Here is a 17,635-nt window from a genome sequence, read left to right as displayed (position 1 = left end):
TAGAAATTCTAAATTAGATTTTACAAGAAAGTAGAGCAAAGAGGCCAAGGTAAATGTGAAAACGGAAAAGAGAATTTTGGTATAAGATTGCCTAGGTCAAAGGAATGTTCCTCTCTTTTTGCACCTTTGTGGTTTTGAGGCAGGGGTTTGGCAGTCTGCCTTTGCCTCTACCTCGCTAGTCCCTTGCCTCTGCCTCAGATCTACATACAATTTCATAAACTGTGCTAAAATTGGCTTTTAAAAATCCATATAGAGTATTGTTCACTTGGAATTTTGCTTTCTAGAAGTGAGTAATCCGCTTGCCATGTTTTGTATGGTTGTCAATGGTGTCATAGCTCTTAAGTTTGTGTTATCACGGTTCTTAGTTGAGAGCATCAGATTTGCTTGAAGCTACAAAACCATTCCTAAGCTCTCTCCCCCTCCACTGCTCCCCCTCTCTTCGTTAATACTTTGCATTATTTTGATATTTGATTAACGTATGGTTGTGCTCAATTAATTAGCTTAGTCAGTTGAGAGAAAGAGGTAGGTGAGAGAAGTAGCTAGTTGAGAGAAGGAGGCTGGTAGTTGGTTGAGAGAAAGAGGCTAGTGAGAGAAGCAGTTGGTTGAGAGTTAGAGGGAGTTGAAGTTGAGAGAGAGAGAGAGAGAGAGAGAGATGAGGAGAGGGAGATTTATAGAGGGAGAGAGGCACTTTGAGAAGGTTAAAGCAAGAGCTCGGATCATAGCTCTAATCTTAGTTGGATCGTATCTCGCTAAGAACCTTAGCTTAATTCTTGTGGGGGCTAATACTGGAAATCTGTGCACACGTGTGAGGATACACACACACACACACACACGAGTTGCCACTATTTTCCCCTCCACCTTATGCATCCCCTAGCATATAAAAACCAGCTCATACATTCTCAATATGGGAAGAGAGCCCTATGATTATTTTATTTGTGGGCCGTGTGTGCTAGGGCCCTAGGTGGGGGGGAGTGGGGAGGGCCCTCGAGCATTGGAAATTAGGATGTGAGAAGCTGCAAAGAGGCAAAGGTGAAGAATGATGGGTATAAGGTTGTGTAGGTCGAAGGAGAGAGTCTCTTATTGTTTTTTTTTGTGGTCTCGAGGCAGAGCTCAGCCTCTGCCTCGGCCTCTGCCTCTGTTTGTGGCCGTGGCCTGGGCATCAGCCTTGGCCATGGCGAACCTCCCCCTCCCCCATTGCTTCTCTTTGTAGCCCCTCTTTCACTTTTTTCTTTCTTCCTTTCCTTTCTGTTTCATCATCACCCCTCCTTTGCCTGGCGATGCTCCTTCTCCCCTTCTCCTACTCTCTCTTTGTTTTTTCTTCGTTTCCCTTCTGTTTCATCTCCTCCCTTTTGCATTGAGCCTTTCGTGTTGCTCTTACAGTCGCTCTGCCGATGCCTGCCGCTCTTTCTCTAAGCTTGTTCGGCAATGAGTACCGGTGGCCAGCCTTTGGCTGGATCCTCTGACTCGGGAGGAGCCTTTCCTTAATAACTACGTCGTTCGCAGTTGCCACCCCCTTAATTCAGTATGACAACTCCTGACAGAGCCTCTTCGTCGGAACCTAATGTTCTTCTCAAGGATTTGTTCGAAAAGAAGCAGAATCTTAAGCGGATCGCAAACGAGGTTGGTACCATGGCATCTGAACTGCGGGACGTGCGTGGCCGCATGGCTACCCAAGGATTTACTCTGGAGCAGCAAACCGCCGGAAGACAGGTGCTGTGGTCTTGTCTATCCTGTATCTCGTCGTTGTCTTGCGTTTATCCTGTATGTGTTCGGGGAAGGAAGGAGTACACTTTTTGTTCGCAAACCAGAACCTATTTTTGTTTTCTTAGTCTGCGGAAGCGAAGGCAAATAGCATGGAAAAGAAACTTGAGCTGTTGCACAAAAGTTTGGCGGAAAGAGCCTCTCAGGCGATATCCACGGCATCAGTCGCGGAGCAGGTAGTTCCGTAACGCTGATTTCTGGAATCGAGCTTGTTGACTAGCTGCTCAGTGGAATTTAATACAGAAAGGGACTGAGCTTATTCCAAACTAAACTCGATGGCGCATACGTCCGTTGGTCAAGTCGGAAAATGAGAGACTACGAGCGTAGGAGTTTCTAACAGGTTATGGGGCCACATTGCCTTATCTCCAGGTTCTTCTATTGCTACTTCTGCTGTGGAGAGTTGGGGAGACTGGTTTCGTATATAAGACTTCTGGATGATACGCCGGTTGATGTAAAAGACTCTCCTATGGTTTTTATGATGCTTGAAGAGCAATATTTGTGCGATAAAAGAGAAAAGAATGAACGAAGATGTTTCTTCACTTGTGTGGGCGAAGCGTGCAAACCTTAAGGAACCGTATGCCTTTGTATTGCAGATGAAGTTATTTGTGACGAAGTGGGGAAATTTAAGTCGACAAAAGACTTGTCGAACTATGCCCACGTGAGGCGGCAGCCTGTGATAACGAACATGTCTGCTGGAGAAACTGTGCAAGATGAAAACCAGGTGGGGTTCTCGCTCGGCTAGGCTGCCTGGACGAGGGTGTCAAATAAAGAAATGAGAGAGGCAGACGGACTGGAGGGCGCCCAAATCTTGACTTCTGTGAGGAAGGGACACTTGCTATTCGAGCTTGAGTGCCAAACTAAGGAATTTTTGCCATGGTTTGGCGTGCAGGAGTGCCCTAAGAAGCTAACAATTACCGGGTGGAGCGCATGAATGCACACCTTTCGGTGAAGGGAAGCCCTGAGCAGGGAGTGGCAGAGTCGGTATTCCTTCTTGTTGCAGAGGACCGGGTAATCACAAATTCAAGGAGTAGGTTATATTGTGATATCTGCAACTTGCATCAAGGCACATGTCTTTCCTGTAGTACAAGGATCTGACGGAGAAAGGGAAATTTTGCATGGTCAGCAATGGTTTAATCATGCTGAATTGGCAGAATGCTGAGTCTCAAGTACTCTTTGAAGCAATCTAAACTTGGATTGGCTGATAAGATCTTTTTGGTAAGCGGGGAAACCACAATGCGCTTTGCTTTGCAAAGGATGCTTCTTTAGGATCAGGACCTAGGAGCTGAACGGAGGGTATATAGATTACCCCCGGCCTTGTGTAACTTACTCAAGCTGCAAAGAGGACAGCTTCATGTACGGATATTTAGTGGTTAAAACGCCTTAGGTAATTGCACTGTAAGCTGTGGTATTAGATTAGGATGATTGGAGATGATTAGCTATAACAGTTTGAATGAGTACAATAGATGGAGTTCTCGTACAAGTCTTTCAGTATGGTCCAAGCCTCCTCTGAAGTATCTGCCAACTGAATTTTTGGAGTCATTGCATCTGACGTTGTGGCAATAATTAGAGATGTTGCCTTCGTGTCCTCCTCCCATTTTACCACCTGTACTTGTTCAGCAAGTGTCACTACTGTACCCGTGGCATCCACTTTGATTCTTTTAAATCTTCCTAGCCAGTGTGTGGCTCCTTATCTTCACCTTCCAGATCGAGTAATTCTCGCTCTATTTTCCCGTGGGTAACGGTATTTGTGAAGCTATCGGATCCTGAAAGAAACTGGAAATTAAACTGACAGATAGCACACTTTGCTGATCTTTTTCTTTCTTCAAACACACCCTCTGAGCTCAACTCTGATCCACTCCTGTGTGGATCTATGTGTCCTTGGAGCTCAGCCACCTTAATCGGCTCCTGCAACTTTCACTTGTGACATGGCTTTGATACCATGTTTGGAAGATTTCTGAACATGTACTATAGTAGAGCTCAAGTCCTAGTATAGTAGAGCTCAAGTCCTAGCTTCTGGTACTGTGTCATAACATACAACGGAAAGTTGAATCATCCACAAGATCACACATAAGAACTCTAGATCCTACTTGGGTTGTGCACACATCATAGAAAGGTAAATCATGCTCAGACTTGGAATAGACAGCAAGATATGGCAACCAATAATTGAATAAAAATGTCCAACGAGAGGACCCAAATGTTTTGCATAAGGTCTCAAACCACACTGCACAGATAGCAGGGTGCTGCTTACTATTGCTGGGACAGAGGCCACAAACTGTGGCCCTATCTACCGCAGCTTAGGTTTGTACTATTTTGGGAGATCATCTAGTTTTATTAAGGTATCCCACCTAGCTCCTTATTTATTTCTTATTATTTTTGAAATTAAACAAAATAAATGTAATTTTTTAAAATTCTTTCCTTGTGTTTGAGTTAGTGTTTCGCTTGTTTTCTTGTATTTGTGTTGACTTACGTTTTGGTGCCTTGTGTTAGCATGGTATCTTTTGTTTTTAGTAAATGTTGTCATAGTTCTCTCTCTCAAGGTACACCAGAAAATGAATCATAAAAACGCAAGGTACACCAGAAAATGATATCATAAAAATGCAAGGTACACCAGAAAACGATATCATAAGCACTATTGATGACCTGGTAAAGGGCAAAATGGACGAATCACTAGAAAAGAATAGCAAGAACAGAAGGAGAAAGCACTCAACATCCAGATTGTAGGAGTAGAAAAAGGGAGGATGAAGACATGGAGAAAGTTCTCACCCATGCCTTCCGGGTGGGAAGGAAAGGAGAAAAGCCAAGTCAAATACTTGTCAAATTTCAGGACAACCAATCTCGCCTCAAGGTGCTCAACCACAAACATCACCCTGAAGGGCACTCCATATGGATTAATGAAGACCTTATGAGGAGTCGATACGCCCAAAAGCTCAAGGAGCTTGAGAATAGCAAAGAGGAAGGTAAACATGCATACATGAAAGATGTCAAGGTTGTTTAAAAGTCTGAGGGAACAAGAATAGGGACACGAGACCCTTAGGATCAAAGTATGGAACATGGGGAGGATGGACTTGGATAAGGTCATCGAACTAGAAGAGGCAATAGCTAAGACAGACATGCTCATAATTCTTGAAACTTGGGAATATGAGGGGCATGCATCACCAGATATTCAAGGATTTATGAACATATCAATGTGAAAACACAGATGGGAGGGCGAGGATTTGGTGGAATAGCATGCGCATCCGAGAGACATGGGAAAAAACAGCAAAGGTCGTTAAAGAAGGCCCACATAACAATATATGTGGATTAACGACAAGGGAATATCAGACCCCCGCAATCACCAATGTGACATATCCCAAGAAGATCCCTTCATGCATTTAGGAGAGGATATAGATAAGGACATTATTCTTGCAGGAGATTTTAATGCATGAACAAGGTCAATGCAAGGCATCATAACAACAGAGGGAAGAGACCCCATATGCATGGAGGAAGTGGAAGAGAAAATGAAGAAAGAAGAGATGGAAAAGGACATGGAAGGATAACTGGGAAATCACTCATATGGGAAGGCTTTGGGCTGCAAATCTGTAATGGGAAATCAAGTTTTCAAAACATGGAGGACTGTGCATGCAAGACAGTTCAAGGATCAAGCGTAGCTGTCCATGTGATCACGAGCCCACATGCAAAACAAACTTGAGGAAGAAGGTCTCGAGTCTGATCACATATAGCAATGTCTCCCACACATCCCAGGTTAAGAATGGATTTCAAAAAGGCTTATATCTACGAAAGCGAGGTAGAGGCAGTGATGACACATGGACAAATGCCAACTACATGTCAAGGAATGAGCAAATACATAACAGATAACTGCTATCAACAGCTGAAAAATGCTTCAATTAGAGCAAGGGGAGAAGTGTGGGAATGCCATGCAATCACTTGTGCGACCAATAACGGGTGGAAAGCAGCAGATACAGCAGAGAGAGAAAACAAATCACAGACATATAAACAAACAGTAAGGCGTAAGAAAAGGATATTTCTCAAGCGCTAACAGCTTGAGAGTTACTGCACTATCGTGAGATTGAAACTGCACTATGTTGTGTTTTTAGAGGATTAGTTTGGGAATGTTCATGGATTCATCTAGGTGTATATTGAGAGTTACGAGGGGCTGAAACAAAATCCCAAGAAATTTTTTCAGAAAGTGCATGGAAACAAATCTGAAGAGCGGAAAGCACAATGGGAAGAAATGATACAGTTTGTCAAAGCCTTTATGAAAGAGAAGGGGAAGAGAAAATCAAACACAGTTACATTATCAAGGCATCTAATGCAATCATAACTGAGCAGGACGTGGGTAAAGGTGTGAAAAAGCTAGCTAATGGGAAAGCTCCAAACACGTAAGGGTTGGTAGCAGAAATGTTGAAATGGGGAGGCGAGAAGACAAAGAAAATGCTTACCAGACTTATGAATATGGCTCTAGAAGAAGGGTTCCCTCTAGAATGGCAGCTCAGTAGGATTGTGCCGATCCATAAGGAGGGGGATAGCAACAAATAATTATTGGACAATCATGGTAAATAGATTGCTTGGCCAGCTGGGCTCTTGATGAATACTTCTCTCTTTTGCTATCTTGTTGAGGTTCACATGAGTCACGTTGTCAGAAATGATGCAGAAGATTGATGTTCAATTGCATGCAACCTTTTCTAGAGATTTCGTTATCATCCAGTCCTGCTTGCACTTGATGTTGTTCATGTCGACAGTAAAACGTAGTTTTTCTTTTTTTCGGAGGAAGACAAATTCCTATTCTTTGCACTGTAAGCAAATCTATTGTCATTCCACTTCGAGCGAACGACGGGGAGATGTATTTCAGAAATGTATAAATATTAAATGAAAACGAAATTGAGACAGAAGCATGCAACTGTGACAGGAATAATCCAAACCCAAAGCTGCATTGCATGTACAACAAAAGTTCCAGTACCATTTGCAACTTCATTGGATCCCTTTTTTCGAAGGCACAAATGTTTATTTTTTGGGTCAAATGATGTTCTTGCGCTTTAGGAAATAGTACTTCCGCGCTCTAGCCGGATGGCCCTCGAGCGTGTTGTAACCTAATGGACCTACTGTGTTGTGGCTCCTTATGTAGTACTGCTCTAAAGTTCGTGCTTTGTCTACAGTGTCTGTTGTTTCCAAAACTTTGATTTCGAAATTTTCTTTGAAGGGCTTGTAATGCTACAAGTCCTCTTTCATTTTCACCGGTGGTTTTTTATTGTGCTGTTTGATCCTCCGCGGCAGGTCCGTCCTGCTCCCTATGTATTTTCTGTTGTTGGGCTTGCACGTGATGCAGTAGACGACGAGGCTCGCATGATTCCCTTGCGCGGGCGCTTCAGTGGAGGCTCCTCCTTCATCTCGAGGCTCGCGTCTTTCAATGTCGTACCTGCGTCAACATTGACAATTACGTTAGTCATCGAGGTTTTCGATCTTTTTTTTTTCGTTTGAGGTCCATAATAGAATGCATTTATTTACTTGCCCTGGTTTTTCTCTGTTGGTGTTAAAGGATCGTTTCCAATACCGAAGCGCTCCTCGTATAAGTCCCTGTCGAAAATATACGTAAGCTTCTCCATTGTCGTCACCGGGTGCATCGCGTCGTGCGTCCCTCCAAATTGTTTCATGAATTGTTCGAGTATAGCCGTTCCTTGATCGCGCGTCGTGTCCCTCAGCAACTCCAAGGATACGTTGTACCCGTAATGCAGCAGTTCGCACGCATACGCTGTGATCCCTTTCGTCTTCGTGTCTAGTAGCTTCTCCCCCTCCAAACTTTCCATCATCCTATCGGTCTCATCGAACTCAATGTCAAGCTCGACAAGGATTTCTTTGAGGAGTCCTGCAGGAGAAGTGCAATCCATGATGAGTTTGTTGTTCTTGCAACTTGTTAATTCTTTTTCTCAATTGTTGCGGTTTTTTTTAATTTTCGGAAGCATTACGTACCATTTGCGAATCTCAAGCCTCCCGGCTCTCTTTTAGCTGGCAAACGCCTATTGCAATTGTCAATGAAGTCGCGTAGTTCCGCATACGTGTTGAAGCCGTTGATGTAAGCTCCCGGACGTTCTCCTGCATTGTTTGCTAGCCGGAATTGCTTTGTGGTTAGGAAGAACCTCCTCTTTGCTGGTGGAGGTTTTGTTGCCTTTGCGTTGCTTTTATATAGCTCAAATAGCTGCTTGCAGGCACGACTTATTACACCGTCTTTTCAAATGAGCCGTCTTTTTAAATCTTCAAGAAAAAAAGATTCTTTCATGCTGGTGGAATTTACCTTGTCTGCGTCCATGTCTTATGCTGCAATGTCCCGAGCTTTTTGATTCTCTGCACCTGTTCTCGACAACAGACAAGATATTAAAACCATTTTCCTTGCACGCATGTTTGACGTAATATATTCATGACTTGTCTCTGCCTTTTTCAATCTCTGGTAGTGAATACCTTTATGCGCGTGGTTGTGTTGTCGGCTGTGAGAACTCTCGTGGAATTGGTCTGAATATGTCTGGATGTGGGCAATGTAGTATGCGCAGCCTCGTTCTCTTAGTCACTCTGGACAACACCACGTATGCTAGGCCAGGGGCAAACACTCCTCGAAATATGAGCAGCGCTTTGTTGGATATGGTTGCGCCTTGGGATTTGTGTCCCGTGATAGCGTATGCTAGGGTTAGTGGAAATGTGGACTTGTGGAACCATTTTCCATTTATTGCCTTTCGCTGATGCTTCGAGCGTCGTAATGTGAGCACGGCCGCTGTTGTGTCCACGATGACAGTGATACCGTTGATTTCTCCCCTGCTAGTTGCATTGATGCTCTTGATTTTGCACATTGCTCCATTTGCGGCACCTATTGCGAGGTCGATGTTTTCCGTTATCATTGCCTTCGCCCCCACGCAAATTTTTCCTATCTCGTTGAAGCTTTTGTCCTCCAACCATTCTTTGAGCGCTGGTTCGCTCGCGGCGTTACTGTGTATTTGAACATGCGCAATCATCTCGGGAGTGTTGAATTTCTCCACAAGCTCATCGTTGAAGGTAGCGACATCAACTCTGTGCGTGCAAATGATGGTTGTTTCGGCATCAATGAAGTGGCATGCACCTTCCTTGTCGACAATGCACTGCCCCAAACAGTCGGAAATCTCGTCAGTTGTGGGCGTCCTGAGTCTTATGGTATGCAAGAATGCTAGGAACGGCATGTCTCATGCATGTCGCACCGAGAATTGCATGTGGTACATTTTCGCTTGAGCCCAGTGCGCGGAGGACGTGATGTGGCACGGCTCGCAGAGATCCTCGCGGTGTTTGCAGACTGGCGGTAATTGCGCCAAGTCACCAAAAAATATGAGCATTTTGTGTCTGAATGGCTCATGCAATGTGCCATTAGTCACATTGACGATTTGTCTTACCACGAGATCGAAAGTCATCCTTGTTAGCATGGACATCTCGTCAATGATGATCGCGTTGGCTTCCTTGATTGCGAGGTGTCGCTCATCCATCTCATGGATGTTCAGTGGGTACTGACTGCTGCGCACAGGGATCTTGAATTGGTAGTGTACAGTGGTTGCAATCCCGCTCAGCCGCGTCGCAGCCGCCCCTGTTGATGCACAGAGTATTGCCGTTTTGTTTTGCGCTACCAGATGCGAAACATAGTACCGTATCAAGAAGCTTTTGCTGCTACCTGGTGTTCCACAGACAACGTGCAGCCTCGAGCTTGTTGAAGCTAGGCTTTCGAAGACTCTTTGTTGTTCTACTGTCAATGCGGCATTGGCGACGGTGCGAAACTCGGCCATTTTTTCCAACATCCTCGCACGTGTTGGCCCTTCGACGGTTTGTTGGTCGATGTTAGGCACTTCCATCGGGTAGTCTCAGATGATCGCAACCTTTTGCAATATCATATTGATCAATTGGTCCGTGTGGTCAGTATCATGTTTCCGAGTGCGGCGCTGTGGCTCGAGATGCCTATGCCTTGCGAAGAAACGATCCTTTGGTTTACAGACAGTAGCGTGATTATGCCACAAACACTGCAGATTTGAATGCTAGAGAAAATAGCCGCGCAATTACTAACCCATTGCTTGTATCTATCTGCGATGGTCAACCACGATGACGTAGGTGGCCTCAAGGACATCTTTCTTGATGTTATATCAAGTTGAATAGCTCGACCTCTGGCTGCTCTGAGCGTTGACGAATGGTCATGTTCGAAGGAGTTTCCGGTGGTCATTTCTACATCGTGACATGAATCGATGTCTTATGTTCGGGTTTAAACACCTACAAGGATTAATAATAAAAACCATCCGAAACTTTGCTACAATTCCACTCACGTGGTTTTATCTAAACGCAACAGGAAAAACAAAATGGACTGAACCTCTATCTTTAGAAGGTGAAAGAATTGATAAAATAACTTGAATCAAGCAAATACATTTTGTTGTGCGTACCTTTAGGAGAAGACACTCGTTTGGAGGCTGTAAACATCTCGAAAACAGAAGTGTTGTAGACATGATTAGTATGTTGGTCGAACCAAGCAAATGTAATGTTCCCTTGCGGAAACAGAATGTGCGAAGAAGTGTGCGTGCTCAAGATGAGGTGTTAAAAAAAAAAAACCATACGTAATGTATGGTGGAGAGCCGGCACATGTCTCTCCAAAAATTATATATCATAGGGGAACGTGCCATCCCCGCGTTTCGAATAGTCACCTCCAGTGTTGGAGGTGTAGCGCATTAATGCAAACTAGAGCAACAGACGGTGCAGAAACATTTCAGAATTGAAATGACCGTACATTCTACTTACGTGGAGTATCCTTTGTGACGTCCACAGCTCGACGAGAAGTCGCCTATTTCTTTGCTGGAATGTTGGAATCTGAAAAACAATCATGATTAGTCAATATGCATTCCTCATGTTCTGCATGTTTGGATATGTTGGTTAGCATATGTGCAATTTCCTAAAGATGATAAATTCAAGCACAAAAGCTATACACAATCCAACGATCAAAGATGTAGACTATGGTCGTGTATGATGATGCCGATAAAGCAATCTACGTTGTTTTTGGCTTACGTTCGTCCGTTTCACCTATATTTAAAGGTTTTGCCTTGGCTTTTTACGCAGCTTTTCAAAAGCTTTCAAAGCTTTTGGGCTTTCAGAATTTAAAAAATCTAAGGGTGTATATTGTGCCATGTGGAAGCACAGGATTTCAGAATTTGGAAAAACGTCCTAGTGCTGGCCAAGTAAATATTTTAATGGCAAAGCTATATGGAACCATCCTTGTAGAAAATCAGCAAATGGGCAGACAAAGAGCACAATCCCAAGTAGGATTCCGTCCTAAACACTCCATGGTTGACCATCTAGTGGTCATTAGAGCTGTAGCAAGAGTACTCGAACATAAGAAGGACGTCGTCTATTGTTGCTTTGTTGATTTCAAGAAAGTATTTGATACAGTCCCACGTAAGAAATTATGGGAAAGGCTAGAACTTCAAGTCCCTCTAGAACTTAGAGAAGCAACATATCAATTATATGAGCGTTTTAGCAGAGCTAGCACATCCGCTAGTAGATAGATCATGTTCCAAGAGGGGAAAGTTGTCATAAGCAGGGATATAGGGGTGAAGCAAGGGTGTCCCCCCCCCCCCCCCCCCCCTCTCTCTCTCTCTCTCTCTCTCATTTCTTCTTCTTTGTTATCTTCCTTTTTATTGTGGTACTTTTTGTTATTTGGAAATTGGGTGGGTATTCTTTAGCTTAATAAGCATTTGGTTTACCCAGCAGATTGTGGAATATTTGAAAACCTAGACCTGAGATTACTGATGAAAAGATAAGCATAGCTTTGCTTACTAAGTTTTTTAAAGTAAAAATCTCTTTTACTTTGAGTCTTGTTTGATGTCTCTTACATACCCTCTTCTTCCCTCCCCTCTTTTTCTCTTTGCTTGTTTTATTAAATAATAATAATTTGTAAGACTGGATATATAATAGTCTTATGAATGTATACTTATCATATATTGTTGTTCTCATTCTATTTTTGAATCTTAATTTGAAAATGTCTTTGCATTTTGCGCATGAAGCCAGATAAAGGTTTGGCTGATAATTAGAAAAGTAAAATGAGTAGTATTGTTAAATCGTATCTGCTAAGGAATAAGTTGTGCTAGAATTTGTGTAAGGCAAGTTCTTTGAGATGATCTAGTCCCTTTTACCTGTGATCATATTGTACCGTTTCATTGATGTGAATGTTGATCTTGATCATGAGTGAGTTATAATTAATGACTTGCAGAACTGTAATGATACCTGCTGCTGTGTTTGGAATTGCAGTATTTGAGAGAACTTGTAGATGTGAGGGCAAAGCTAGGATCTGCTCAGGATGCTGCAGAGGCTAGTTCTGCATCTGCAAGTACAACTCGATTACAATGCAAGACTTTACTGAAGGCAATAGAGAAGAAAAACGAGGCCTTGCAGGAACACGAGAACCATGTGACACAGCTTGGGCAGCAACTCACTAAAATGCAGCATGATCTAAGACTAAGAGACAGCTCTGATAAGCAGTTGAAAGATAAGTTGGAAAGGTTGGAGGCAGAGATAAAGCTAGCATTTGTGAAAGTAACGGCAAACAGGGATTTTGAGCTGAGGAAAATTTCAGAAGAATTGTCTGCAAGGAATGTTGAGCACATGGCAAAGTGCTTAAGCATGAGAGATGAAGAGATAATGGAATTGAGAGAAGAGATTAAGCTAATATCAGCTCAACTCAGGTCGAAATCTCAAGAAATTGAAGTACAGGTTTGACATGCCCTTTTCCTCTGTAGTTGCTTGTGATTGGGACAGCCCTTTGTTCACATGATGTGCCCAATGTGCTTCAGTTTCTCTAATGCAATGTCTTTATATAAATTTGCTGTATCAACAGATGGAGAAACAATGTAGCGCAGATCAGGAGTTGAAGAAAAGGGTTAGCAAGCTGGAGTTTTGGCTACAAGAAGTCCGAACTCAAACTCGCAAGCTTCAAAGGGTATGCCATTGAAATCCCTGCCGCCAAGTGTTAAGCTTTGCAGCCCATTCTAGCGATTGGCTCAACTAGCAATTTCATTACATTTTGCAACATTGCATTTGGCCACTCAGGGGAAGTCTAAGGCTTTATGAAACACAGGTGACGTTGGTGGGGATGTCATGATAGCTAGTCCTTGCTAAGCTTTATGGAGTTTATGGTCTTGAAGCTTGTGGATCACTTGAAACTGCACTATTGTTTTGGCTTTAGAGGAGGTTTATTCTATCTTCTTAGGTTTGTTCTATCTCTGGATTTTATCTACTCTTAGGTACCTGTTTAGTTAATTTTTGCTATACATATATCTGTATGTGTGCGTGTGTATATGTCACATAGGTATTGCACTCACTATGCCACACACTCTAGGGCATCCAATTGGAAGTACATCATTTATGCATATGTTTGCTTTTTGTTTGGGGACACTATATCAATGTGCCACATAGGATGGGGTTGAAGCCCTAGCTTTTGTGAGAAGCACTAAGAGGCTTCTCCCTCACACCTCCTCCTCCTTAGTTAGGATAATCTATGTGATGGGTGCATTGTTCATTTTTGCTTCAATTGTTGCATCTCACTGTCGTCCATCCATTGTAGCTAGTGTTGGCATTCATTTACAACAGTGTCATTTTGTGTGTACATCTATTCCTACATGTGTATGGAAGGCAATCTCCCACATTCTCTTTTATGGTATCAGAGCCATCCTTGGAGAACCTGTGAACTCCCCAAGAGGGCAATCCTTTTCCAAGAAGACATACCCCCTAAGCAAGAGTAGTTGAGCCCTTGAGGCTCCTCGATCAGTCTCAAGAAGGAGAGATTTGCTGTAGTTTCCATAGCCAGATACATTACACCGTGGCTGTAAAAGCTGTTCTGTACTCAGCTTCACAGCTAGAAGTCACAACTATAGGCTGCTTCAGGAAATGAATGATACCTTGACATTGAGTGCCTTTCAAGTATGGATCAATGTTGTGTACTGGGACAATGCATGAATCTGGGAAACAACATATTAAAGATCTGGCCATTGTGACACATATGTTAGGCAGCCAGTAGCTTGTTGATAGAGAGTGGCATCAAAGGGCTCAACAACATCATCCATGGAGAATACTCCACAGGTGTATAAACTGATTTGTAGGCCTCGAACTCAAATTTGTGTAGGAGCTGTCCAGTGTATTTGACTGACTCATCAGAATACCCCCCTCAACATGAGCAAACTGAATGCCAAGATAGAAGTGTAGCTGGCCCACATTTGTCATAACTAAATCCTGTATCCAAAATCTGAGCAAACTATTGGTACTCACAATGGACAACCGTGAACCCATACTACAGGGGGTTTCAAAGTTAAGCAAAAGAGGGGATGTCCATTGTCAGCTTGGCTGTGTTTGTTTCCTGCTTCTCTTGATTATTTTGGCGTTTTGTATCCACTTGCCTTGTTGCTCAGTGCCCAGGATCTTCTATCAGAGACCTTTCTATAAATAGATGCTCAAGGGTGGTGGGTATATGGATTTGTGAGACCCTATGTTTATCCTATGGTCTACATTCATGGTTGGGCGCTGATGATGTCGGTGGGGATGTCATAGTAGGCTAGTCCCTGCTGTGCATTGAATAGTTTATTACATAAACTACATGGTTGTATGTGATGTCCTGCCCAAACATCCTTAGTAGGTAACCTCTAGTCTCTCCTCCAAAAGTACTGTCCACTTTGGTACTAGACAATGCATTTGTCTGCATTGATGTTAGACATGTACGCTGCAGACTATGCATTGAACACAAGGTACCCCATCTTCTGCGTACATGTCTAACATCAATACATAGTCTGCAGCGTGTACTCCTTCAGCTTTTCTGATCCAATCCTTCTGTTCATTATAAGGAAACCCAAAGAGGGTAGATGATTATGGGCAGCCTTGTTTTACTTGAATATTGATGCTGAGAATGTTTCTTAGCAATTTACAATATCGTTAATTTCATTCTAAATTTTAGGGTTTTTGCTTTGCTAAAGTTAAACTCTCCAAGAGAGTCTTTCTTTAAAACTCTATATGCATTTACTTCATCTTTGCAATCAGGATGATGCTTTTAATTCGGAAGAATATTATGGAGGTGTTGTCTTTTAATTGAGTTAAATGAGCTTTCACTTCCAACTGTGGTCCTGGGTTGGAGCATTGCAAGCAAAGTATGTGCTATTTGTGCAGGAATTTAGAGATGCAATAGCATAACTTTCATTTTAATCACCGTCCCACTAGTTAGGGTATTTGATTTGCTAAAAAGTTCTACTCTCCAAGAGAGAGTTCTCCATAACTCTCCAAGAGAGTCCAGAACTATGTGCATTTCTTTTTTGCAATATATGATGCAGGGGTGTTTTAATTTGGAAGAGCTAGATGGTGGTGGTGTTTTTTAATTGAACTTACTGAGCTTCACTAGTGCATGTCAAGCAAAATATGTGCTCTTTGTTAGAACCATGGTATAGATTTTAATGTAACTGATTTTGGGTAAAGATTCTGGAGTGCTAGATTAGCTGGATGCGGTGCTGAATCTTTGACTATTTTTGTTTCTAATTGATACCTTAACTGTAGTTGCTTAGTGGATTCCCTTCTCCTCCTTCCCCCCACTTCCCAAAAAAAAAAAGGGTACCATCTTAATACTGACTGTATAGCTTAATAAAGAAATAATGAAATCTTCTTGCACTTATGCAGCAAACTTTCTTAAGCTTGATGGCTGCTTTACAGGTGGAGGAAAGAAGGGAAAAAGAGATGAAAGATCTTCGAGCTCAATTATGGCGTCAAGACACAAAGGCTACTGCTCCAAATAGAGTACGAAGATTCTGGGGCAGCTCCAAATTTAAATTATTGACATCAGTATCAGTTGTCGTGCTTGCCTTCCTTGCAAAACGATAATGCTTTCTGACTATCCATGTATTATAAATGTTATATGACAGCAAAATGTACTCTGCCAAAGTACTTCTTCCAATGCGCATACTTCATCAAAAGCCTACATTTGTTGTATGTTGTCGACACTTAATGATCTTTTAGAGCTGAACTATATACTATTGGAGGCTCTTTTTTTGTAATATGTTGTCTAAGTCGTCCTCATCTCTGCTTCTGAATGCTAGTGACTATTACTAGTCAGCAATTTATGTATTCAAGGTTTCATTATGGATTGCAGAAAGGCATACACTAGCATACGTGAGGATGACAAACTTATACCTGTGGAAGTCATTGCAAGAAAGAGTGAAGAAAAGGCCTAGACTGCTGTTGACAACATAGTGCATTATGTTTGGGCAATTATGAAGCCTGCACCAAGAACGAAAAGAGTCAGAGAGCATGACTTCGTATAAATTGATGTGAGCTGTTATGTGCTAGTATGGGGCCTGTAACCTTGTGCCTTGTTCATGTTCTATTTTGTTCAGTTTCATTTTTCCAAGAAAAAGTTACCTCTAATTACATGCATCCAAAACAATACAAAGACAGCTATCTGAGAGGCAGTCTGAAGCTTGCTTCTCCACTTGCTCATTGCCTATTGTGACCTAGGAGTCGGTGCCAACCACTAGTTGATGGGCTATACAACTAATGGAATTTCAGTCATTTGATGCACCAATCAATGTGTGTTGCTAGTCGAAATGTAAACGGAAATGGGAAAAACCGAGGAAACGGAGTTTTCGGTCTCCGTAGAAATGGAAACGGAAGAAACGGCAATATGGTGCAATTTATACATAATACAATTATTAATAGAGTGCAAATTATACATAATACAATTATCTATACTTGAAGCATCATGCAGGCTTTTATGATTCTAAATTCCTATGATGATTGATCTATCTAGTATCATCTATTATCGATGAATAATACTTCCACTATCAACATGTGTCATGAACTAAGTTCTAACTTCTAAGTTAAAACAATTTGAAGTTTGAGAGGGAGAATGGAGAGGTGAGAGGGAGGATGGAGAAGTGAGAAAGGATGGAGAGGTAGAAGGAGGATGGGGAGGTGAAAGAGGATGGAGACTTAGGAGTCGGAGGAGGATTAGAGGTAGCAGGAGGATGGAGAGGTAAGAAGGGATGGAGAGTTGAGAGTAGGTTGAGGTTGGAGAGTAGCTGCTAGGTTGCAAGATGGGGGGATGGAAAGGAGAGCAAGCTATGAGTGCCAAGGCCCATGAATCAAATGACAAAGATAGAGAGGCGCAAGATGGAGAGCAACAACATGGGAGGCGATGAATTGGCAACAAACCTTTTAATCAAAAGAAGGCAAAAACAGTTTAATCAAAAGAGGGCCGTTTAAAAAAAAAAAAATAGAGATTACGAAACGGCATTTTCGTTTCAACGTTTTTGTTTTTAGGCCAGTAACGGCCGTTTTTGGTAACTATGCTCATAAATGAGGAGGAAAACATGCAATTGTCAGTGGGTATATGCCTTGTTGAGCCAAGTATTGGGTAGTTAAGGCATAGATTCTTTAATATGTCGATGACATGCTGATCTTGGGTAGAAATGCTACAATATTTGTAGGTTTCAAATAGCAGACATTTGAAATGTTTGATTTGGGGCTGCTACATTATTACTTGGCCATTCAAATTGTGCAAGATGAGAAAGGCATTGGTTTTGTTGCAAGATGAGAAAGGCATTGGGAAATTGCTTGAATGGGTCAGATTTCAAGCCCATCTCAACTCTTATGGAGACAAGGATCAAGTTGTTCATGCATGATGACAGTGAATGGTTTGATGCTGACATTTATAGCCATGCTATAGGATGTCTCATTTACTTGTGTAATACACAACCTAGCATTATATCCTATCTAAGAAGATTTATGCACAGTCTTTTGGTTGTGAAGTGTGTGTTTCGATACCTTCAAGGTACTTCTCTTGGTCTGTTGTTTCTCAAGGGAAATTAAG

The 17,635-nt window shown here is 42.3% G+C and overlaps 1 protein-coding gene across 2 annotated transcripts; it reads left to right on the top strand.

Annotated features, from left to right (window-relative positions):
• The first annotated feature begins 1,075 nt into the window (after window positions 1-1,075).
• On the top strand, window positions 1,076-15,821 carry LOC147888961 (nuclear envelope-associated protein 2-like). 2 transcript variants are annotated; one of them, XM_087392865.1, is made up of 5 exons: window positions 1,076-1,710; window positions 1,830-1,937; window positions 12,046-12,507; window positions 12,632-12,733; window positions 15,481-15,821. In XM_087392865.1, exons 1-5 carry the CDS (start codon window positions 1,525-1,527, stop codon window positions 15,646-15,648), a joined length of 1,026 nt encoding a protein of 341 aa, XP_087248991.1. In that variant the 5' UTR covers window positions 1,076-1,524; the 3' UTR covers window positions 15,649-15,821. The 2 variants fall into 2 exon arrangements, with proteins under 2 accessions (XP_087248991.1, XP_087248992.1); XM_087392866.1 differs by lacking the exon at window positions 1,830-1,937.
• Window positions 15,822-17,635: the final 1,814 nt, after the last annotated feature.

The sequence above is a fragment of the Dipteris shenzhenensis genome, chromosome 21, assembly GCF_047967505.1.
Source record: "Dipteris shenzhenensis isolate YYH24624 ecotype China chromosome 21, Dip_SZ_1.0, whole genome shotgun sequence".
Lineage (NCBI taxonomy): Eukaryota > Viridiplantae > Streptophyta > Polypodiopsida > Gleicheniales > Dipteridaceae > Dipteris > Dipteris shenzhenensis.
Note: the sequence above shows the minus strand (reverse complement) of the source record. Positions and strands in the feature narration are given on the sequence as shown.

Bases quoted from the DNA above. Each gene is read 5' to 3' on its own strand.
- LOC147888961 (XM_087392865.1), top strand. From the start codon at position 1,525: ATGACAACTCCTGACAGAGCCTCTTCGTCGGAACCTAATGTTCTTCTC. The intron at 1,711-1,829 runs GTGCTGTGGTCT...TTGTTTTCTTAG, and splicing joins AGCAAACCGCCGGAAGACAG to TCTGCGGAAGCGAAGGCAAA. The intron at 12,734-15,480 runs GTATGCCATTGA...GCTGCTTTACAG, and splicing joins AAACTCGCAAGCTTCAAAGG to GTGGAGGAAAGAAGGGAAAA.